This window comes from Populus trichocarpa, chromosome 19 (genome assembly GCF_000002775.5).
Source record: "Populus trichocarpa isolate Nisqually-1 chromosome 19, P.trichocarpa_v4.1, whole genome shotgun sequence".
In the NCBI taxonomy this organism is placed as follows: domain Eukaryota; kingdom Viridiplantae; phylum Streptophyta; class Magnoliopsida; order Malpighiales; family Salicaceae; genus Populus; species Populus trichocarpa.
The window spans coordinates 12,552,741-12,577,864 of record NC_037303.2 but is presented as its reverse complement, the minus strand read 5'-3'; the positions used below and the strand labels follow the sequence as shown (position 1 = coordinate 12,577,864).

At 33.5% G+C, this 25,124-nt stretch overlaps 2 protein-coding genes across 2 annotated transcripts; one reads left to right on the top strand and one right to left on the bottom strand.

Annotated features, from left to right (window-relative positions):
- The first annotated feature begins 803 nt into the window (after positions 1-803).
- Positions 804-24,657, top strand: LOC7467440 (G-type lectin S-receptor-like serine/threonine-protein kinase At1g34300). The gene is made up of 2 exons (XM_002325971.4): positions 804-2,200; positions 23,067-24,657. The coding sequence occupies exons 1-2, from the start codon at positions 862-864 to the stop codon at positions 24,239-24,241; spliced, it is 2,514 nt and encodes an 837-aa protein (XP_002326007.2). The 5' UTR covers positions 804-861; the 3' UTR covers positions 24,242-24,657.
- Positions 10,983-13,998, bottom strand: LOC7467441 (G-type lectin S-receptor-like serine/threonine-protein kinase At1g34300). Its single transcript, XM_002325528.4, has one exon. The coding sequence runs from the start codon at positions 13,657-13,659 to the stop codon at positions 11,140-11,142; it is 2,520 nt and encodes an 839-aa protein (XP_002325564.2). The 5' UTR covers positions 13,660-13,998; the 3' UTR covers positions 10,983-11,139.
- Positions 24,658-25,124: the final 467 nt, after the last annotated feature.

Here is a 25,124-nt window from a genome sequence, read left to right as displayed (position 1 = left end):
TTTAATGGATGACAGGGAAGTATCTGCTTCATTAGCTGGAATGATTTGACTAGTTTTAGGATCTCTGTGTAACAGGATTCAAAGACATAAGCAGTGCTTGCTATGTCCTTGAATGGAGGAAATGGCATCCTATGCAAAAAAGAAGGGCAAACCTGTGAAGACAGGAGCATTCATATTAAACAACTGTCCTCGCTTTAGTTCAATTTCTCTCTAAGATTATTTTGTTTTTTAAAAGTGTTATTTATATAAAAAAAATTATTAAAATATAATATTTTTTAATTTTTAAAATTTATTTTTGATATTAATATATCAAAACAAACCTAAAACATAAAAAAATTAAATTTTAAATAAAAAAATTAAAATTTTTAACAAACAATCAGCAATTGATAATAATTTATAAGTTTTCTTGGTAATACCATGATTAATTTTTGTCTACTAAAAAAAGGTTTTATACCTCATTTTAGTATTTGTTTGAAAAATACTATCTCCATGAAATATTTTTTGACATATTATAAATACCACCAAAAGCAGTTTCTCCTGCTCCTTGCCCTCAATTGCTCTTATAATAAAATTGAGAAAATCCCATTGGGAATTGCTATCTATGGCTCATGGACAGTGAAAATTACAATTATTTATTTAGTGTATTGTTACTGTTTTGAGAGGAAAAATCATATTTTTTTATTTTTTATTTTTATTTTAAAATAATTCTACAAATAGATTTATTTTATATTATTATAAATTTCTATCTTTTCTAAAATTTTGGACAAATAAAAAAAAACACTTTTCTTAAAACAAACCATTGGTTGCACAAATCCCACTTATAAATTTCAAAACCTAGAACAAAGCAAAAAAGAAGAGAAAATGAAAACTCAAAATCTCCCCTTCTATCTACTTCTCTTCTTCTGCACCACAGCAACATCACAAACAACGATCCAACTAGGCGCCACTCTATCAGCTTCAAACCCAAACAAAACCTGGTCATCACCAAACAACTCATTCTACATTGGATTTTCCCAAGTGGGCTTCTCTTCTTCTTACACCTTAACCATCAACTACAATGGTGGTGTCCCAATTTGGACAGCAGGCAATGCCGCCACCACAGTTGACTCAAAGGGTTCCTTTCAGTTCCTGTCCTCCGGCAACCTCCGCCTCCTTAACGGCTCTGGCGCCATCGTTTGGGACTCTAACACTGCTCGCCTTGGTGTCACCACTGCTTCACTTGATGATTTTGGTAATTTAGTGTTAAAGAATGGAACTTTTTTTGTTTGGTCTTCATTCGATAACCCAACTGATACGATAGTGCCTAATCAGACTTTTACTGTGAATCAAGTTTTAAGATCTGGGTCTTATTCTTTTAGGTTTCTTAGTACTGGAAATCTCACTTTGAGATGGAATGATAATATAGTATATTGGAATAAAGGGTTGAACTCTTCTGCTGATGCTAATTTGACTTCACCTGCTTTGGGGTTGCAACCAAATGGGATTTTGACAATTTTTGATGTTGCTTTTACAAGTGGGTCATATATTGTGGCATATAGTAATGATTATGCTGAAGGGAGCACAAGGTTGAGGTTTCTGAGGTTAGAAAAAGATGGGAACTTTAGGATGTATAGCACTGATATAGGTAGCGGAACTGCAACTATGGTATGGTCTGCTTTGACTGATCAATGTGAGATTTTTGGTTATTGTGGGAATATGGGGATTTGTAGTTATAATGAGTTGAGTTCGAGTTTGAGTCCGACTTGTGGTTGTCCATCTGAGAATTTTGAGCCTGTTGATGTGAATGATAGTAGACAAGGGTGTAAAAGAAAAGTTGAGATTGAGAGTTGTGTGGGGAGTGCTACCATGTTGGTGTTAGATAATGTGAAATTCTTGACTTATCTGCCTGAGACAGTATCTCAGGTTTTCTTCGTGGGGATATCAGCTTGTAGGTTGAATTGTCTTTCTCAAAGTTCTTGTATTGCTTCAACATCTTTGTCGGATGGAACTGGCTTGTGTTACCTGAAAAATCAAGGTTTTATTAGTGGATATCAGAATCCAGCGCTTCCCAGTACTTCATATGTGAAAATTTGTGGGCCAGCACGACCAAACCCTCCACCTGGTGTGCAGATTGCAGGGAAGAGCAAAAGTTCGAGATTGCGTGTCTGGGTTGTTCTTGTTGTTGTTGTGATTACCCTTTTGGGTTTGATTGCTGTGGAGGGTGGTCTGTGGTGGTGGTGTTGTAGAAACAGTCCCAAGTTTGGCAGTTTGTCAGCTCAGTATGCACTACTGGAGTATGCATCTGGTGCTCCAGTGCAGTTCTCATATAAGGAGCTGCAGCATTCGACAAAAGAGTTTAAAGAGAAGCTTGGAGCAGGAGGGTTTGGAGCTGTTTACAAAGGGGTTCTAGATAATAGAACAGTTGTTGCAGTTAAGCAACTTGAGGGAATTGAGCAGGGTGAGAAACAGTTCAGGATGGAGGTTGCAACTATTAGCAGCACTCACCATTTGAATTTGATCAGATTGATTGGTTTTTGCTCTGAGGGTCGTCATAGGCTGTTGGTTTATGATTTCATGAAAAACGGGTCTCTTGATAATTTCCTTTTCACTTCAGAAGAGCAGCCAGGAAGATTGTTGAATTGGGAGCAGAGGTTTAACATTGCCCTTGGGACTGCAAGAGGAATCACATATCTTCATGAGGAATGTCGAGACTGCATTGTTCACTGTGACATCAAGCCAGAGAACATTCTCTTGGATGAGAACTACAATGCCAAGGTGTCTGACTTTGGTCTTGCAAAGCTTATAAATCCTGAGGATCACAGATATAGGACACTGGTCAGTGTTAGAGGGACAAGAGGATATTTGGCACCAGAGTGGATTGCAAATCTTCCAATAACTTCCAAATCTGATATCTACAGTTATGGGATGGTTTTGTTGGAGATAGTGAGTGGCAGAAGGAACTATGAAGTCTCATCAGAGACAAACCGTAAAAAGTTCTCTGTCTGGGCTTGCGAAGAGTTTGAGAAGGGTGATGTTAATGCAATTTTGGACCAAAGGCTTACACACCAAGATTTGGATCTGGATCAAGTGACAAGGGCTATTCAAGTGAGCTTTTGGTGCATCCAGGAGCAACCATCTCAAAGGCCAACGATGGGGAAAGTGGTGCAGATGCTGGAAGGAATTTCTGAGATTGAGAGACCACCGGCTCCAAAGACAATAACAGGAGGTTCTTTTGGTGGAAGTAATGTAAGTGTGAGTAGCAATGTCAGTACTCTCTCGACTTTTGAGGTTTTAGCACCCGCTCCTTCATCTTCCTCATCATATCAGACTATAGGAATTTCACCTTTAGCTTCAGTAAGAAATATAGAGAGGACTTCATCACTGCTGCATTCAGACTCAAACTGAAGCTCATCTTCACATGGTCCTTTTGCCTAAAATACTGAGGAACTTGTATGCACATGTTTTTGACAAAATACTATACAATGTTATGATAGACATAGAACCTTATAAAAATTATTTTTAACTGCAGTATATAGATTTATCAAAAATGACCTTTTGCCATCATACATTAGGAGATGTCTATATAAACCAGTTCATTCAAGAAAGGTCTAATTACTATCCTCACATGTAAATGCTATATCAAGGTCCAATAAACTGGATATTATTATGCTCTTGCATTTTCCTTTTCCTTCTTGCCTTGAATGGGAAGGTGACTGCTGGACTTCTACCTGTGGTGTATTTGAGTTTCGGGCTTGGAGAGATGTTTCCTTTGTACGTGTATTCCCACCTTTTTGATCAGTGAAAGTCTTTGATCTGTCTTTGACCGTGGAATAGGCAAGAGGGTGTTTGGGAGTGTGGTAGTGGTTGCTTTTCAAATAGCTTTTCGTGCCGAAATACATGCCAATGATTTTTTTTATTTTTTAAAAATCATTTTTGATATCAGCACATCAAAATGATCCAAAAGGTACAAACCGTACTCAATTTTAGAAAAAAAAAAAAAAAAATGAAATTTGCCGAAAAGCAGGTTGAACAGCAGAGCCAAACGCTCCCTGCTGAATCATGTAAAATTGTCAGGCCTTTCTCCTTCATTATGCTTTGAAATTCCCAACAATATTGAAGAGGTCTTGGAGTCATCAGCAGAGCTAATAGTGGTTACTCTAAATGGAGTTCATCCATTCTGTAGAGTTTTTCATCCATTATGTTAATTTTAATAACTGAACATGCAAAACATGTCATCCATATCTACTGTGCTATTACTTTAGTCGCGAGTTCTTTTTCCCTGCTGCAACATTTTCCTTCCTTTCCATGATTACCCCTTCCATGGTTCTTGAACTTGATATATCATTAATTTTTTTATTTGTTTTAATACGTTAATATTAAAAATAAATTATTTAAAAATAAAAAAAATATTATTTCAATATATTTTCAAGTAAAAAATATTTTAAAAAACAACCGTATATAAACAAAACTCTAGAAATTATTGGCTTAATTCTTTTAAATCCTGCTAGATGGCATCTTCCACAAACATGTTAGACCATTGAATAAAGCCCATTACTGCTGCCTTGCCTTGCTATCTTTTTCAGAGTTGTTTGTAATTGTGTTTTAAACAATGTTTTTTTAAATTAATGTGGTTTTCCATGTTAGAAGGTGGAAATCCAGAGAGAGCTTGAAAATGAGTCATTTTAATGGCAGTGTTGAAACTTGTATAAACCACCACTAAGCTAATGACAACCATTTCAACCATCTTTTGGGATTATGCATAGTCATGTATCTTAAGTAAACCTCCAAACATTGGTTCACCCTTTTGATTTGTGATCGTGGATGATATGATTAGCTCATACACAACTCGACTCCTACTTTCTTGAGCAGTTCCCTCCAAAACAAGCTAATAAAAACTTTGTCCCTGTCATTCAAAATAGTAGCTGGAAGTCCATGGAGTTCGTAAAGATGATCCATGAATAGTTGCTCCACTTCTTGAGCTGTAAAAGGGCGAGACTTGGCAATAAAGTGTCCAAATTTAGTGAATCTAACAAGAATTACCATTATAGTATCCTTGCCCTCTAATTTAGGAAGCCCTTCAAAAAAATCCATAGAGATTTCCTTTCAGATCCCTTCTAGTGTTGCTAAATGTTGTAAAAGTCCTAGAATTGGCTTTGCTCCTAGAATTGGAAGAACTCTTGAAAGGTTTGATGTTAATCTGCTTTGCTCCTAGAATTAATGGAATTTTATGATCCAAACTCCTAGCTCGTGGTAGCTGAGGTTTTATATATGAACACAATGTGAGATTCCTTCAACAATGCTTCCATTGATATTAATCATATTAAAATAAAAATATTTTAACAAAATTCACAGTAGCTAATAACCTAATTAAGCTACTACTTTGATTAAACTGATTAAATTAATATATAACTTAGGGTTCCTTGTAGGGTTTTGAATGAACCAAGTTAAGCTTAAGATGCTGTTTGGTAATGTGGTTGCGGGTGAGGTTCACCCGCAACCACATATTTGAGTGTTTGGTAACAGAGGAAAAATTGATTTTTGTTGGTGGGACCCACCAATTTTAACTGTTGCACCACAGGTTTGGAGAAGCAGCAAAATGCTGCTTCTCGTTGTGATTTTCTCTTAACAGTGGAGCATGGCTCCACTGTTCAGTGAACAGTGGAGCCATGCTCCACTGTTGCACTGTTCACGTGAACAGTGCTTCATACTGTTCACGTGAACAGTTGTTATTATTTTTTTTTTTTTGAAAAACTAGTGTGGTTAATTTATTTCACCCGCACTGTTCACGTGAACATGAACTTCTAATTTTTTTTTTGTTTTTTAAAAAAATTAGTTTAAGGTGAATTAAATTTACTCGTACTGTAATCTCAATTTTATTCCTGATAATATATTACCTAATTTTATTGCACGCTCAAAAAATCATGAAAACTGTAGTTCTTGTCGAATAAATTTTGGACGTAATGAAATTATAATTTTTTTTTAAAAAAATTGAGTTTTACTTGAAAAACTAGTATTTAATATTATTTAATAATACTATATAAATTAGAAGGATATCGCATGATAACGTAACATTTGTGAATTTTGATCGCAATTCCAATTATGTTCTTGCCGGGTCCGACTCAGTTAAAAAAAATTCAGTTTTTATTTTTATTTTAATTGTGTTTTATTCATTAAATTAGAAGGATATCGCTTGATGACGTTACAAAAAAATTCAATTTTTGTTGTTGCGTGCTTAAGAAACCATGAAAAATATAGTCATTGTTGGATAGATTTCGTATGTGATGACACATGTAGTTTAATGGAATAATAAATAAATTTTGATATCAATATTATTTATTTCATGATGTAATAATAATAGTTAAATCTACAATATTTAAATTAAAAATATTTTTAATTATTTTATAACCTCAATTTGAAAAGCATTTTTTTAACCAAACACATTAAACTACTTTTTCTTCAACCTCAATTTCAACCACAGTTTTAACCAAACACCTATTTTTTCAAACCAACCTCAACTAAAAGTACTTTTTTTAAAACAACTTTTTTCAAACCACAACCACAACAGCAACCGCAATACCAAACACACCCTAAATTACAAAAACTATTAGACTAATCTACGGCTTTGGATTTCTGAAGCTAATAACTTAAGATCTTTGGGATTAGAACTTTTAGAACAATTTCTTGGTATTTTAATTTTTTGATTTCCAAGTTATATTTAATAAACAATAATTTCTTCCTGTTTAAATTAAGAAAAATTACCTCTAGCCATGACAACACGATACACTCTATGAATATTTGTGTATTTTAATTGTATTTAATTTTAGTTGATTTTGAAGTATTTCTTGGTATTCTTTTGGAGTTATTTATTGGAACTACTTTTTTTTAAATCAACCAAACTAATAAAAACCTGATTTAATTATTAAAATAATATTATTTTAAATTAACTCGGATTAACTTTTAGAGAAACCATTCATTCGAATTTGTATACCAAATGACCTTAACAAAAATTCTAAAATAAGAATGATTATCATTCGATGCCTTGCCTCCAAATTAAAGGGCCAGTCATCTGGAACTTAGAACCTGTTTGGTTACGTGGGAGCATCCACGTTTCCTACGGTTCTATTGTTTTAAGCTGTTTGGTTAACAGCTATCCACGTTTTCAAACTCCATGAGGCCCACACAAATTACGTTCCAAACACAGGATAAGCAAGTCAATTAGGGAGGCTTTTAACAACCCCTAATACTAGTGATTGGTGCACTTGAAGGTGGCTACCTCCAGGATTCACGGCAGGGTTGTTTTTGTATTTTAAAAATATTTTAAAAAAAATTTAACTTTTTTATTTGTTTTAAATTAATATTTTTTAATGTTTTTAAATTATTTTAATGTGTTGATGTTAAAAATAATTTTAAAAAATAAAAAATATTATTTTTATATATTTACTAACAAAAATTACTTTAAAAAACAATCACAACTACAATCTCGGACATATGCATGAATGTTGGTGGTTGGGTGATAGCCTTTGGCTCCTTGAAATGGCTAAGGTCTCCATACCATGAGTGGCTTAAAAGAGTCCTCAACATGGCATCCCAATACATGTCAAAATAAGCTAACCTTTCTGCCAACCCCAACTAATATTTGATGTCACCATAGGCCATAGATTACATTTTATTCGTAATAAACAATGTTTAGGTGATATAAATGCATTTTGAAAAAATAATATATGATAGAAAATAAATGAATATTTAATTAGATAAAAAAATGAGATTAGGTTAATCACATGCCTTGCTTTTGAAAATCTCTCCCAAATTGCACATCTGCTTCTCGAGATGGGTGAAAAGGAAAGAAGTATCCTTCTGAAATTTGTTGTCCCCCATGAGGTTGGAAAGTTGTTGCAGCAACTTTCTTTTTAATGTTAATTTATTCTGGGATTTTCATATATAGGTTTTTTTTTTTTTTTTTAAGATTCTGTAATAATTTGATGCATTGATAAAAAAATATATTTTATTTATTTATAATCTCATTTACGATCAATTTAATATCCAAGATAACATGCCCAGTAGATCTCACTTATCATTCAAGTCAGTATTTTAAATATTTATATTGTTATTATTATTATTTTTTTATTCACGTGGAGTGTCCGGGTCAGCTTACGCGTACCTCGACTAATCCCCACGGGTCCTGCAATTAACGACCAAGTAAGCTTTCATTAGCCATTAATATTAGCAACCACAGGACTTGAACCTAAAATTACAGGAGGAGCAAATACCTTAATTCCAAACTCTTACCACTAGGCCATCTACTAGATGGTTTTATATTGTTATTTATTGCATACACTAGTCTTATGCTCCATGTTGTGGGAATTATATAATTTTAGTTATTTGATTATTTATATATATAATCAGTTATCATTATTATAATCATATTTGTGCTTTATCATATTCATTTTAATTATTTGTATTTGAACAAAAATATTAACATATATTGTACCTATAAAAATATTTAAACTAATATTTTAATATTCTTATAAGTTTTTTTTAACTTGGTATCGATTTTTTTTATCGATTGAAATTGAATTTAAGAAATTTATATACTAAAAATAAAACCAAAAAGTAATAATTTTTTTAAGAAATATAATATATTTTATCTTTTTAATGCATATTGAATTTTAAGTTTTAATTATTCTTAATTTTTTAAGAAAATATTATTGTGTCATTTGATTTCATAATTTTATTAAGAAAAAAATGGTTAATTAAAAAATAACAAGGAATTATCTAATATACTATCATAAACTAGCAACTTGAAGAACCTTGATACGGATGGATCTAGCATAAGTGATGAGTTTCTTGATTTATTTTTAGTTTTATATCTTTGTGAAAAACATTCAATATATATCTTAAATTAAAGTTTATTATACAAGCTTTCTATTTATTTAGAAATAAAGGATTTACAATAAATCTATGTCAAGAAATTATGATTAAAAGTATTTAATTAAAAACTTTTTTCTCATATATTCTTTTTTTCAAAGATGGACCTGTATGTTTAATTCTTTTAATAGATGTTGCAATTTTATTGTTATAATTTAAATATATTGTTATATAAAGAAATCATATATTATAACCAAGTGAATTATATTCATTTTAAGAAATTGTATATGAGACAAAGAAAAAGAATAAAAAATTATATACTTGACATAAAAAAAAAAGGATGAGAAGCTTGTAGGTAAATATTATAATTTTAAGATTGATTGATTGAAAATGATTGAATATGACCATTAATGTATTTATTTTTGTATTTGTAGTTGAGATTGAAGTTGAATATAATCTAATTATGCATAAAAAATATCAAGTTTTTTTTTATATAAATCTCATGCACAAACTTTAATTTTAACCATAAAAACAAATAAACTCTGTATAATTAAAATGCGGTATTATAATATGGTAGAGTTAGATTTATGGTTACTTGACACATGGCCCATAAATCAAAGAGTTTGAGATTTTGGTTGGAAAGAATTAAATTATTAATATTAATGGTGTGAAGTTGACCCAACCGACCTAATAATTATGCGGGTCCAAAAATAATAAAGATGACTTGTAAAAATATAGTTTAAATCAAAAAAATTAAAGATGATATCTTTTTTTCTTTAATATTGAGACAACAATATATTAGATTAACTCAGGTTGACCTTCCTAATTTATAACATTAATCATAAGACCATGATAATCTTATATAAAGTAAATCAAAACAAATTATGAAGGTAAATTCTCAATCAATCAATGATGAAATTAAAAAAAAACAATTAAAATATAAAGGACAAAAAAACTACTCTAATTAACCTGTCAAACCAACGACTTGAGTCATGAGACCAAGATAACTCTATAAAAAAATAAATCAAAATAAATTATGAAGTTCAGTCCCAAATTAATCCAAAGTTAAAGGATGAAATTAAAAAAATCAATTAAAAAGATAAAAAAAATAACCTGAGTCAACATGAGTTAACATGCTAAACCTATGACTCGGGTCATGAGACTATGATAACCTCATAGAAAGCAAATAAAAAAAAAACTTGAGTCAACATGCGAAACCCGTGACTCAGGTCATGAGACTAGAATAACCTAATAAAAAGCAAATCAAAACAAATTATGAATCTCAATTCTTAATCAATCAATTGTTAAAAGATGAAATTAGAAAAAGCAAAAAAAAAACAATTTTAAAAAAAGACAATAAAAAAATAGAGTCAATCCAGGTAATTTGCCAAACCCTTGACTTAGATTATAAGATCGAAATAAATTTATAGAAAACAAACTGAAATAAATCATAAAAATTAATTCTTAATCAATCCAATAATGAGAGTGAATTTGAAAAAAATATATATAAAAAAACTTGATCAACTGTATTAATCTACCAAACTAGCAACACGAGTCATGAAATTAAAATAACCACACGGAAAACAAACCGTAAAAATCTTGAAACCTAATCTTCAATCAACAAAATATTAAAGGATAAAATAAAAAGAAAAATATAGATTTAAAATAAAAAGAAAAGAAAAGAAAAACACTAATATAATTAATAGTGTTTTGTGACGTGGTGCACAATAAATACACCACACAAATTTTTTTTAAAAAAAACACTAATAAAATTAATAGTATTTTGTGAGGTAATGTCTTTTAGTTTTAGTTAATAAAACAAAATAATTTAACAATATAACATATAAAACATTATGTACAATTTTTGTTTTTTATTCTATTATATGAATAATTGTCAATATAGAGAGTAATCCCTTTTCACTATTAAATTATTTTCTTCATGTAAACAAGTTTGCATAAGGAATATGAAAAAATAGATTATATTTATGATCTAAAATGTAAAAATTTACTCGATAAAAATACTTGAAGATTTTAATAATCGAAGCAACACGAGAGTTTATAACTAGTAGCTCTTCGATGAATTTACTGCAATATTGAATTCTGTGTGCTCTTTCTTCCTAGAAAGACAAACTCGTCACTGAGCTCCAATCTTCGTCTTTTTATAGCAGCAATGAGATCATATAAACATATGATTTGTTGTCTAAACTCAAACTACAGATACAATTTCTTAAATTTCAATGCTTGCTTAGTTACAAGTTGGCTGAACAAAAATTGGACTAGTAAAAACCATGAATGCTAACGAGATTTAGTTTGAAATGATCCTAAAAATGATGAAGATTGCTTCTCCATAATCCTCTCTGAGATGAAAGGCGATATGCCTGCAGTTTGAAATGATGAAGATGAAGAGGGAGGTGGAGCCGAGGCTTCATAAGTAGAGTGAGCACCATCTTTACTGCTCAAACTCGTACTTGTTCCACTACTAGACCCTTCTGTCAAGGCCTTGGGTGCTGGTGGCATTGCAATCTCTATAATTCCCTCAAGCATCTGCACTACTTTTCCCATTGTTGGCCTTTGAGAAGGATGCTCCTGAAAGCACCAAAAGCTAACCTGAACAGCCCTCATCACTTGTTCCATGTCCACACCCTGATCAGCAAGTCTTTTGTCAACAATTGCCGCCACATTACCCTTCTCAAACTCCCCATAAGCCCACTCTGAGAACTTCTTTTCATTGATTTCTGCTGAGACCTCAAAGTTCCTTCTCCCACTCACTATCTCCAGCAAAACCATCCCGTAACTGTAAACATCAGATTTTGATGTTATTGGGAGGTTTGCTAGCCATTCTGGTGCCAAATACCCTCTAGTGCCTCTAATGCTTGTCAAGGACCGGTATCTTTGGTCCTTCGTGCTGATAAGCTTTGCAAGGCCAAAATCAGATACCTTGGCATTGAAATTTTCATCCAACAGAATGTTTTCTGGCTTGATATCACAATGAACAATGCAATCTCGACATTCCTCGTGAAGATATGTGATTCCTCTTGCAGTCCCAAGAGCAATGTTGAACCTGTTCTTCCAATTCAACAATTTCTCTGACTGATCTTCTGTCCTAAACAGGAAATGATCTAAGGACCCATTTTTCATGAACTCGTATACTAAAAGCCTGTGACGCCCTTCGGAGCAAAATCCAATCAATCTGACCAAATTCAAATGGTGAGTACTGCTTATAGTTGCAACTTCCATCCGAAACTGTTTCTCACCTTGTTCAATTCCCTCAAGTTGCTTCACTGCAACCACTGTTCTGTTAGCTAGAACTCCTCTATAAACAGCTCCAAATCCTCCTGCTCCAAGCTTATCCTTGAACCTCTTTGTCCAGCGATGCAGATCCTTATATGAAAACTGAACAGGAGCACCAGAGGCATATTCAAGAAGTGTATACTGAGCCCACACACCTCCAAATTTGGGACTAGTTTTACAACAAAACCACCAAAATAAACCCGCTAAAGCGGCCATAACCAAAATAGTGACCACAACCACAAAACCGACAACCCAAACCCGCAATTTCCAGCACTTTTTGTCCCCTCCACTCTGCTGCAAAGGCGAAGGATTTGGCTGTACTGTTCCACAAACCTTTACATAAGATGTACTAAGAAGCACTGGACCCTGATATCCACTAACAAAATCAGGTGAGTTTTTCAAGTAACACCATACATTTGTATCTGAGAAAGAAGTGGAAGCAAAGCAAGAAGTACTTGATAAACAATTCACTCTACAAGCTGTTATCCCAATAGAAACAATTTGCTGAGCCTGGAAAGTAAAAAATTTGGTCTGCTTCAACTCCAGCATTGTTACATTCCCCACACAATCCTCAACCTCCACTTTTCTCTTACACCCCTTTCTCCTATCATTCACATCTACTGCCTCAAAATTCAGAGATGGGCATTTACAGATCGGACTCGAATTTGATTCGTTATAACTACAGATCCCCATGTTTCCACAGTATCCATAAACCTGACACTGATCCGCTAAAACAGCCCATGTCATAGTTGTAGTTCCACCACTATACATTCTCAAATTCCCATCACTAAACCTCAAAAATCTCATTACATCAGCCCCTTCTCCATAATCATTGCCAAAAGCAACATTCTCTGATCTTCTCAAACTAGCATCTGAAAGAGTTAGGATCCCATTTGGCTGCAATCGCAAGGTTGGAGAAGTCACGTTCAAAGCTGAAAGAGAGCTCAAGCCTTGATTCCAGTACACAACACTGTCATTCCATGTCAAAGTAATATTTCCATTGCTTAGAAGACGGAAAGAGTGAACCCCAGATCGTAAAGTTTGGTTTACTGTTAAGTTCTGTGAAGGGACAAGAGTGTCGGTTGGGTTTTCAAAACTGGACCATACAGCAAAAGTGTTGGCTGCCAGTACTAGATTTCCCGTGTCATCAAGGGAAGCAGAAGTGACACCAAGTTTGGCAGTGTTGGAGGTCCACACGGTGGCACCTGAACCGTTGACGAGGCGGAGATTGCCGTTGCGGAGGAACTGGAATACTCCACCGCTGTCAACAACAGCTGCAGAGGCAGTGCCACTGACAACACTGTCGGTTGTCCAGATGGCAACTCCAGCAGCGTAGGAGATGGAAACAGTGTAGGAAGTGCCCACTTGAGTAAAGCCCAGAAAGAAAGTGTTGTTTGGAGATGACCAGGTTCGGCTTGTGTTAGAGGCATAAAGAGAGGAGCCTGGTGGTATGGTTGCTGTTGACTTAGTGGTGATGAAGAGGAGGAGAGGAAGGAGTAGGAGAAGAGAGTGGAGGAGGTTCATTTTTTTTTCTTCTTTTTTTGACTGAGTGGTCTGCTGGTTTCTTGATGTTGAGAAGATTTTAAAGTTACTGCCTTTTCTCAGTATATTTATTTGTTCATGTTCACTAGTGGCATTCAACTGTTTTTTTCTCCATTGGATTTGACTTTTGTGCTTGAAGATGGGCTTCTTTTCATTGTTTAGTCAATGTTTAATCAACTTTGGTCTGGAAAATCTAGACGTGCTCGCTCCGCACAAAGTTAAAGAAGAAGAAGAGGAAGAAGAAGTGAAAACCAAGGGATTTTGGTTTATAACCTTGAGAAAATTCATGGCGTTAAAAAGTTGTGAAGGAGAATTAGGATAAATTCCCTTTCACGTGGATAAAGATAAACCAAGGAAAGAGAATTGAAATGATCTCTCCGCCGTTGAAGCTTATTTATGAGTTCACATGTATTCTATACAATACCTTTTTGTACATTTTCTTCTTTTTCCAGTAAACCCAAGCATTGAATACCGTGGATTTAATATAGGATGAGTAAAAAAACTAAAGAAAATTTAAAAATAATAATTTAAAAAATAAAATCATGAAAAAAACCAATTAAACCGATTAGAATTTTTAAGAAAAAGACCGGTTCGGTTCGGTTTGGTTTCGGTTTTATAAGTCTGAAACCGAAAAAACATAACCGAACTGAACCCAAACCGAAAAAACCGAGCCGAACCAGAAAAAAACAGAGCCAAACCATAAAAAACCAAGCCAAACCAGAACTGGTCGGTTTGAACCGGTTTTTGTTCTAAAATAACGGAACCAAAACTGGTCGGTTTGAACCGGTTTCGGTTCGGTTTCGTTTTTTTTTTAAAACCGGTTTAGTTACTTTTTTTGATAAAAACCGAACTGAACTGAAAATAATCACCTCTAATTGAAACAATACTCCTATTTTTCCATCCTCAATTTTTTTTTAATTTTGCCCTTATAAACCAAATTAATGATCAATTTCTTATAATTTGTTGTTGCAAGGAACAATTAAGAAAAAAAGAACTAAAGTATCAAACACAGCCAAATAATAGCGTGGCCAGACTAGAATTTGTGCAAAAAAGTTCATTTCATCCCTTATTTTTTAATCTTTTTATACGATAATCCCTATAATTTTTTGAACGGTTTAAAACTTTATTTTACTCATTTTCAATCTCTGATTTGAAAGTGAAAAGAGAAAGTCACATAAAAATAGAAAAAATTATCACATTGCGACCACGAAAAAGATTATTCTTAGTATCAACAAGTTTTATCTGACAAGAAGAGTTATATTGAGGTATTTTTTTCCTTTTTATATTACCAAAAAAAGGAGATCGGACTTAAGAGAATATTTTATTTTTGGTTTAATTTTATGTTTTTAGATGAATTTTAGGGTGTTTTGAATTAATTTATTGGTTTATTGACATTATAAGAATTTTTTTTTGTGTTATTAGTTGAAAATTGGTTGAAAAATGATGTCTTGGGTTAAAAAAAAACTCTAACCTGATTTTTCAACCACCTCTCTAGTTGTTGGAAACTAGACAACAGACAATGATTCGCTTTGTTAGTCGCCTACCTTTTAAAAAAAAAAAACGGGCGACATGCTGCCTCTTTTCTTTGATGGGCCAGCCATGTTAGGCCAGCAGGCCTAGGCACCTAGCCTTTTTTAACTTAATTTTTTTTAATTTATATTAATTAAATATATATGTGTGAGATACCTCAACTATATGTATTCAATTTTAATTTGAATTAATTGACATAGATAAATTGAATTTGCTTTTATTTGGTTTTTGAATAAGATCACAACAATATTTTTCTAATATTAGTAGGTGTTTTTTTATGCATCCCCATGTGCATGATTTTTTTTAAAAAAATTTATTCGATCATTTTTCTACGCGCGTCTATTTTTATTATTATTTGATTAGATAAAAATTGGTTAAAAAAAAGTTATTAAACACAACTGAGTTCATCAATTGTATTGCAAGGTTAGAAATCTGAATCTATAAATGTGTGGATTATATTTTTTATTTACAATTATCTTTTTCAATTTAAAAAAATGCGTTGGTAACACATATATATTCATTTTTTTCGTGTTATTTTTTTTCCAGCCCGCAACGAAACATGATCCAACTAGCTAGTATTAAACTAGAGATGATGCAATAGCATTACACATCTATTAAACTATGTGAGAGGTAAACACCAATAACAGAATATTCAAAACAAAACACCACACCACATTATCATTTTATGTCAAAGAAATGTTGCTAGAATAGTGGATGTTTAAAAAAAATTCTTAAATAATTTTTCATGACTCTAGTATTTCCTGTACTTCTAGTAAAAATACACATTAAATCTAACCATGCTATTATTATTTATGCATGTATAGAATACAAACTTAATTTTCTCCAAAACCCCATTTATAAGATTTTAAATTGTTAATCGCTAAATTAAATAGTGAAGAATGTTGGGAAGCAAACAAAATAAAAATGAAATATATGCGAAATCTTCTAATTTAATTGCTTGTACTTTGCTTAAACTTAAACTAAATAGATATGAAAAAATTATTTTTGCTTTCAATGTAAATGTAAATGTTGGTTTTTAAACTGAAAGGCATTGCATAGGCATGGATGCATCAATCACAGTCCCTGTGCGTGATCAACAACAAGATTTCTGTGAGTAACAAAGGAAGAATTTTATTTATTTATTCAAAATACAGGCTCGTGCATTAATTAATAACAAAATACACAGCTGTCGGAGGATCGATTATGATGATGAACGTCCCTCTCCCTGATACACACGAAAAGTCCACACCTTGTTGCTTCAACAGGAAGAACAGATTGATGTTGCTTCTCGTCGTGAAAGAAGCAGTGGGTACCATGCTATGCAGCTGAGCCACTCTCAACGGTCACGACAGGCTACCATAAGAGACACTGAAATTCTGAGGCAACACCTTAAATGCAGCCATTGCGATGGTCACTTAGTTGATCAACGTTTCTACTTGCATGGATTTCCAGGTGGTCACAAATTGCATGGGAAGAATGTGAAGGCGAAGGGAAAGAAATCAGCTGCATACAATACACAAGCTAGCACACCACAGCCACCCAAAAGAACCAGCCACAGAACAGGCCACGTTTACAGTTGATTGCACACTCCTGTCAATTTGCACAACAGACATTACCCTCTGAAACATGTTGGATTGTGGACAGTGCTGCGACCATGGGCGGAGCATAGAAGACTGAGGTGGGCTGTAGCCCAGGTAGAAAAATAGATCTTAAAAAAACGTAATATCCCATCTTATAAGTATAGCCTTTTTATTTATCTTTTTCCAAATCCATATAAGTAAATATTCCCTCTGCATTATTCCTTATTAGCCTCGTACCTTTTCATTGGGCTTCTTAGCCTTTGGCATCCCATTAATTTCTCTTCTTACTCGTTGAATAAATCTCTAGGATTTTCTATTCCGGAGAAAAGAACCCATTTTATATATATCCCAATTTATATGTATTTGATTGATAGAAAAACACTAAAAAATTTAATTTTTTTAAAAATAAAATTAAAAAAATTATGTTTGGAAGTGTGGTTGCGGTTGCTTTTTAAAGTGTTTTTTCGTGCTGAAATATATTAAAATGATGTTTTTTTATTTTTTAAAAATTATTTTTGAAATCAACGCATCAAAACGATCCAAAACATACCAAAAAATTTAATTTTTAGCAAAAAAAAATGAATTTTGGGGGAATGCGGTTTGCACCGCGTTCCCAAACGCTCTTTACTCTTTAGCCCCATCTCATAGCAGCAAATAAATACTCAATCAACTATGAGGAGTGTAGTCTAATTGGTCAAGCTCTAAGTTTGTTCCCTAAAGATCACTAGTTCGAATCTCACAAACCTCAAGACCACTGAAGGTTTACATGGTCGTTAACTTCAGGACCCGTGGGATTAGTCGGGGTACACGTGAGCTGACCCAGATATCCATGTTAATAAAAATAAATAAATAAATACTCAATCGAACTTCATGATATTTCACGCACTTACCACATCTTTTACCACCTGCTTAACTCTCATCGGTATAGAGTATGGTTTCTTAGCTCATCCTTCGATTTATAATGCGAAAATTTCCATGCATCATTAATGAAGTGATGAAAAACAAAAGGCCTGAAACCATAGTGTCTATTCATGATGGATATTGAAAAACAATTTATGTTTATTTGTTCGTAGCCCAGGATAAAAAAAATTCCTGCTACGCCCTTGGCTGCGACTGATCATATCACCAACACACAATGAGATCACCCATCATGATTATGTGACCTTGCCTAACAGTGACCAAGCTGAAATAGTGTTCACTGGTTCTACCAAATTTACATCAGATTTGATTCTCGATGGAGCTCTCTGCGTGTCTCAAAGTTTCGAGCAAATTTGTTGTCAGTTAGCAAACTTACTCAGGCACTAGAATTCAATTGGCACAGAACCAGCACAATACACACACCATCCATTCAGGTAGTCACCGCCAATTGACGAATTGAAAAACACCTAAGAATGCCATTTTTGGCCACTATAAGTCGCTGGACAGGCAACTTGAATGTGATGGGGTGGCTTACACACTGGCGCACGCGTCCTTGCTGAACAACGGACGCACACTATTGTTTATGTCGCAGTGTGTTAGGAGACTCAGGACCCATGTATTTTCAGCAATATATCATTCATTTATTTCCTAAATCATTTATAGACAGCATAGACACAAAACATAATAACCCAAGAAGCACTGTGCTAAGCATAAATTCATACCTATTAATTTGTAGTGAAATCCCAGTAGCTTCAGCTAGCAATTAGCATGGTATATTTTCAAACAGGACAACATGGAAGTCATTTTGTGGCTAGGACGGTGGAGAGTCAATGAAGGAGTGGACTCTTAAAAAAGTTCAATTAAGTACTTATATTTTTTAACACAGTTTTGTATCCATCTGCTAAATCTGAGGCATCTTCTCAAGTCAACCGGCGGCCCTCTCCCTGTTTTCTCTAACTCTGCATGAATCTTCAAAACAGACCCTGAAGATGTTTTTTTTTTCAATTTTAATATTTCCCTTTTTCTATGATGTATTATTATTATTATTATTATGTAATATTACCAGATTAGATTTTTTTATTTTATTGGCATGAATATCCAGATTAGCTTATGCGCATCTCGATTAATTCACAAGCCCTGAAATTAATGAAGTTGTAAATCTCTAATATCCATCGAATTAGCAATCAAAAAACTCAAATGTAAGAATAAAGTGAAAACAAATTTTTTAATCTCAATCTTTTTTTTGTTTAATGTGGGTGTCCGGGCCAGCTTACGCGCACCTCGATTAATCCCACGGGCCCTGAAGTTAACGACTATGTAAGCCTCCAGTGGCTATCATATGAGCAACCACAGGGCTCGAACCTGAGACCACAGAGGGAGCAAATCTCTTAATCTCAAGTTTTTACCACTGACCCACCACCTATATTTTTTATTTTTTTGATTTAAGGGGTCATGTCTTCTTTCTACTGTTCGTCTATTACTTTATTTATTTGTTAATAATATCATTTAATCTGTCTCTTTCCCCTGTCAGGAAAGCATTGACTGGCTCAATTGTACTGTGGGTACTGGTATCGGTGGAGCTGTGCTATATTCTGTGATCATGCATTTTCTTAATAGAAATAATATTTCAAACGATGAGCCTACACAGAAGATGCAGAATGGGACCGCAAAGAGTCAGGAGTAAGAAAAAGCTTAATGAACTCTGTTGCTTTTAACAAATTCTGTGTTAAGGATAATATGTTGCCTTGACAATTTCTGTGTTTAGGATACTCTGTCGTGGTTTTAATATGTCGGAGCGTTATGGAAGCAACCCACGTATTAAAGCATGACGTTGTCCAAGATATTCGAGAAACAATTAAGATGCAACTCTATTTATAAAATTGTGTTTGCTTTGATTAAGTGATTATTTGTTTTTGTATTTTAAAAATGTTTTTAAAAATTTAATTTTTTTTAATTAATATTTTTAGATCATTTTAATGTTTTAATATTAAAAATAAATTTAAAAAATAAAAAATAATAATAAAAAATAATAATTTAATAAATGTTTTAAAAATGGTCCTACTCACTCTTGAGTGAGTAGGACCATTACGTGTTGTGTCATGTTGTTATGCGAAAGTAATGCACTCAGCATATTTAATTTTGTATTTAATATATTTTTATTTAAAAATTATATTAAAATAATATATTTTTTTATTTTTTAAAATTTATTTTTATTTCAAAACAATCTAGAAATATATCACGAACTCCCCGCCGTACGGGTTGGAAAATTCATTTTTCAAACATGTACTTCTAAGTTTTACCCACCACACACGTTAGAAGTTGGAGAATCCATCTTTTTAAGCACTGTTTGGAAATGTGATGTAAATTATATTTTTTTATTTTTTATTTAATTTTTTTATATATAATTAATATTTTTTTAGTATTTTGAAATTATTTTAATGGGTTGATATCAAAAATAATTTTTTAAAAATAAAAAAAAATTATTTTAATATATTTTTAAATAAAAAATATTTTAAAAAACAATTATAACCATAATCTCAAACTACTTTAGCTGACCTATTTATTTATTTATGATTTTAGGGTATAATTGCCAAGAAGCTCTTGAGTGAGTAGGGCCATTACGTATTTGTGTCATGTTGTTATGCGAAAGTAATGCACTCAGCGTATTTAATTTTGTATTTAATATTTTTTTGTTTAAAAATATATTAAAATAATATATATTTTTTATTTTTTAAATTTTATTTTTATTTCAAAATAATCTAGAAATACAAGACCAACCTTTCCGCCGTGCCATTAGGGGTTGGAAAATTCATTTTCCAAACATGTACTTCTAAGTTTTACAAGTTGGAAAATCTATTTTTCATTTTTCAAATATGTAATTTGCAATGTTTGTAACGTGATATAAATTATATTTTTTTAATTTTTATTTATTTATTTGTATAAAATTAATTTTTTTTATGTTTTTAGATCATTTTGATGTATTAATATCAAAAATAATTTTTAAAAAATAAAAAAATATTATTTTAATATATTTTTAAATAAAAAATATATTTTAATATATTATTTAATAAAAAATATATTTTAATATATTTTTTATGGTAACTCTCAAAATATTACCCACGACACACGTTAGAAGTTGGAAAGTCCATTTTCGAAACACGGGGTCCACACGCTAGAGCTCAGAAGTTTCCATTCCAAACATGTACCTCTCAGTCCTCCACCCCACACACACGTTAGAAGCTTCCAAACATGTACTTCTAAGTTATACCCATCATCTAAAATAAAAATCGTTAATTATAACTTATTTTCTTATAACTTAGTTTATTGAAGTAAATTGGTTAATTTTTGTAGTATCATAGTCCCGATCATCTCCAATTCATTTTTTTTTTAAATACCTTCTTTACTAAATTAAATTTCTTCATTTTATTAATTTCTCTTTTCCTTTCTCAAAATAAAATATTTACAAGATGACAAGGTTATAATCCAAATTAAAAATATAAAAATTAAATTAATATTTGATATTACAGTCTAATTATATTTTTAAAAATTTTATTAATTTTTTTTCATTAATTTTTTCATGTTTTTAAATTATTTTAATATAATAATATTAATAAATAAATAAAAATATTATTTTAATACATTTTAAAAAAACAATATAAAAAATAACTCACGGTCGTATATTTACTAAATACATAATCTCTGAAAGAACAAGAACCAATTAGCTTAGTATGTTAAATTATAAAATAAGTTATAAAAACACACACTTCAAAGTCAAACTGACTCGGTCGGTCACAGCCGGCTTCAAAACAAGAAAGAGACCAGATAAACCAGTGAGCAACTTTTCAGCAATCAAAATTTCAGACAACGATATGCCAATTAGCCAGATCCAACAAAGTCATAAGTTAAAAGTTAAAAGTCAAAAGTCAAAATTCAAAAGTCTTCTCCTTTAACCTTTTGGCCCTCTCTCTATATACCCGGCAATCAAATGATCAAATCTTCAGAACATTAAACAAAGACATAAACACAAGAAAATGAAACCTCAAAATCTTCTCTTTTCCCTGTTTCTCTTCTTCACTGTCACAACAGCACAACCAACAATCCAACCAGGCACCACCCTTTCAGCTGCAAACCCAGGCCAAACATGGTCGTCACCGAACAACACTTTCTACGTAGGATTTTCCCAAGTGGACTCCTCTTCTTATTACACCTTAACCATCAACTACAACGGTGGTGTCCCAATTTGGACAGCAGGTAATGCTACCACCACAGTTGACTCAAAGGGGTCCTTTCAATTCCTGCCATCTGGCAACCTCCGCCTCCTCAACGGGTCTGGCGCCGTTGTTTGGGATTCTAACACTGCTAGACTTGGTGTCACCACTGCTTCCCTTGATGATTTTGGTAATTTAGTGTTAAAGAATGGAACATCAACTGTTTGGTCTTCATTTGATAACCCAACTGATACGATAGTACCTAATCAGAATTTTAGTGTGAATCAAGTTTTAAGATCTGAGTCTTATCATTTTAGGTTTCTTAGTAACGGAAATCTCACTTTGAGATGGAATGATTTTATATTGTATTGGAATCAAGGGTTGAACTCTTCTCTTGATGTTAATTTGACTTCACCTACTTTGGGGTTGCAACGAACGGGGGTTTTGACAATTTTTGATGTTGCTTTTCCAAGTGGGTCGTATACTGTGGCATCTAGTAATGATTATGATGAAGGGGGCACAAGGTTGAGGTTTTTGAGGTTAGGAAAAGATGGGAACTTTAGGATGTATAGCACTGCTATAGGTACCGGAACTATAACTATGGTATGGTCTGCTTTGACTGATCAATGTGAGGTTTTTGGTTATTGTGGGAATATGGGGATTTGTAGGTATAACGAGTCGAGTTCGAGTCCGAATTGTGGCTGTCCATCTGAGAATTTTGAGCCTGTTGATGTGAATGACAGTAGACAAGGGTGTAAAAGAAAAGTTGAGATCGAGAGTTGCGTGGGGAATGCTACTATGTTGGTGTTAGATAATGCGAAATTCTTGACATATCAGCCTGAGACATTATCTCAGGTTTTCTCTAATGGGATATCAGCTTGTAGGCTGAATTGTCTTTCTCAAAGTTCTTGTATTGCTTCGACGTCTTTGTCAGATGGAACTGGCATGTGTTACCTGAAAAATTCAGATTTTATTAGTGGATATCAGAATCCAGTGCTTCCCAGCACTTCTTATGTGAAAGTTTGTGGGCAAGCACAACCAAACCCTCCACCTGGTTTGCAGATTGCGGAGAAGAGCAAAAGCTCAAACTTGCGTGTCTGGGTTGTTCTTGTTGTTGTTGTGATTACCCTTTTGGGTTTGATTGCTGTGGAAGGTGGTCTGTGGTGGTGGTGTTGTAGAAACAGTCCCAAGTTTGGCAGTTTGTCAGCTCAGTATGCCCTACTGGAGTATGCATCCGGTGCTCCAGTGCAGTTCTCATATAAGGAGCTGCAGCGTTCGACAAAACAGTTTAAAGAGAAGCTTGGAGCAGGAGGGTTTGGAGCTGTTTACAAAGGGGTTCTAGCTAATAGGACAGTTGTTGCAGTGAAGCAACTTGAGGGAATTGAACAGGGTGAGAAACAGTTCAGGATGGAGGTTGCAACTATTAGCAGCACTCACCATTTGAATTTGGTCAGATTGATTGGTTTTTGCTCTGAGGGTCGTCATAGGCTTCTGGTTTACGAGTTCATGAAAAATGGGTCTCTTGATAATTTCCTTTTCACTACAGAAGAGCAGCCAGGAAGATTGTTGAATTGGGAGCAGAGGTTTAACATTGCCCTTGGAACTGCAAGAGGAATCACATATCTTCACGAGGAATGTCGAGACTGCATTGTCCACTGTGACATAAAGCCAGAAAACATTCTCTTGGATGAGAACTACAATGCCAAGGTTTCTGATTTTGGTCTTGCAAAGCTCATAAGTCCCAGGGATCACAGATATAGGACACTAACAAGTGTTAGAGGGACAAGAGGATACTTGGCACCTGAGTGGCTTGCAAACCTTCCAATCACCTCCAAATCTGATATCTACGGTTACGGGATGGTTTTGTTGGAGATAGTGAGTGGCAGAAGGAATTTTGAGGTCTCAGCAGAAACCGACCGAAAAAAGTTCTCTGCCTGGGCTTATGAAGAGTTTGAGAAGAGTAATGTAACTGCAATTTTGGACCAAAGGCTTACAGACCAAGATGTGGATATGCAGCAAGTGACAAGGGCAATTCAAGTGAGCTTTTGGTGCATCCAGGACCAACCATCTCAGAGGCCTAAGATGGGAAAAGTGGTGCAGATGCTGGAGGGAATTTCTGAGATTGAGAACCCACCGGCACCAAAGGCTATAACAGAAGGTTCTATTCCTGGAACCAGCATATTGAGCAGCAGCAATGTGAGTGCTCTATCAACTTTTGCACCTTCAGCTCCCACTCCCTCATCTTCCTCATCATACCAGACTCTAGGAGTTTCACCATTAGCTTCTGGGAGAAATATCGAGAGGGCATCTTCGTCGCTGCTGCCTTGATCAGACCCAAACTGAAGCCAATCATCATACATGCCATTTGCCTGCAATACCGAGGAACTCGAAGGAAGTAACCATTTGTGATGAGATACTACATTATATTGACATGACAACAAAATAATGTTGAAATTATTTCCAACTATATTGCTATACATTAGATGTTTCCCATTCAATGATTGAAAATAGATATCAGACACAAATGATGTACAGGGATTTGCTAGTTTTATAATGTCCCAAGACTTGTTGTGGATACTAAAAAATCCATGCACGCCAAGTTATTCTTATAATAACTAATTTAATGCATTGTTCTGAGGTTGTCTCTTGCCAAATTGCAACAAAGCAACCCTCCAATGGAGTTAAAAATTGCGAAAGGAAGATTGCAACTGCTATTGTTCAACAATCCATCCCCTACATAAGGATAATTTTAAGTCGAAGGAACTGAATATTGTATTTATGCTTTCACATTTTCCTTTCCTTCTTGCCATGACTGGAAAACTATTGGCTTCACCCTGGGCTGTAAATAGAGCTGGGAATAGAAACGGTCCACGATATCCATACGCTCCCAGGCTCAAATACATCAACAAAAGCTCATTGTTCTTTGGAAATAGAAACGCATGCCCATTAGTTATTAAAATAAACTAATTGCTGTTTGAATCAAAATTTATAAAATTGGAAAATATGGGTGTAATGTTTTTATTGTTTTTAAAATACACAAAATTAATAACAAGTTTACGCTTGGAATAAAGAAAATTAAACAATGCATCTGTTTATTCTCAATTCCTAGTACAATTACTATATAGCAGAGATACCAAGGGAACTGTGTTGCGTTAGGGTTTTTAGACTTTTAGTGGTGGGATAAATTATTCAGGATTACGTACTGCTATGG

Bases quoted from the DNA above. Each gene is read 5' to 3' on its own strand.
- LOC7467440 (XM_002325971.4), top strand. From the start codon at position 862: ATGAAAACTCAAAATCTCCCCTTCTATCTACTTCTCTTCTTCTGCACC. The intron at 2,201-23,066 runs GTGGTCTGTGGT...TTGCTGTGGAAG, and splicing joins GGGTTTGATTGCTGTGGAGG to GTGGTCTGTGGTGGTGGTGT.
- LOC7467441 (XM_002325528.4), bottom strand. From the start codon at position 13,659: ATGAACCTCCTCCACTCTCTTCTCCTACTCCTTCCTCTCCTCCTCTTC.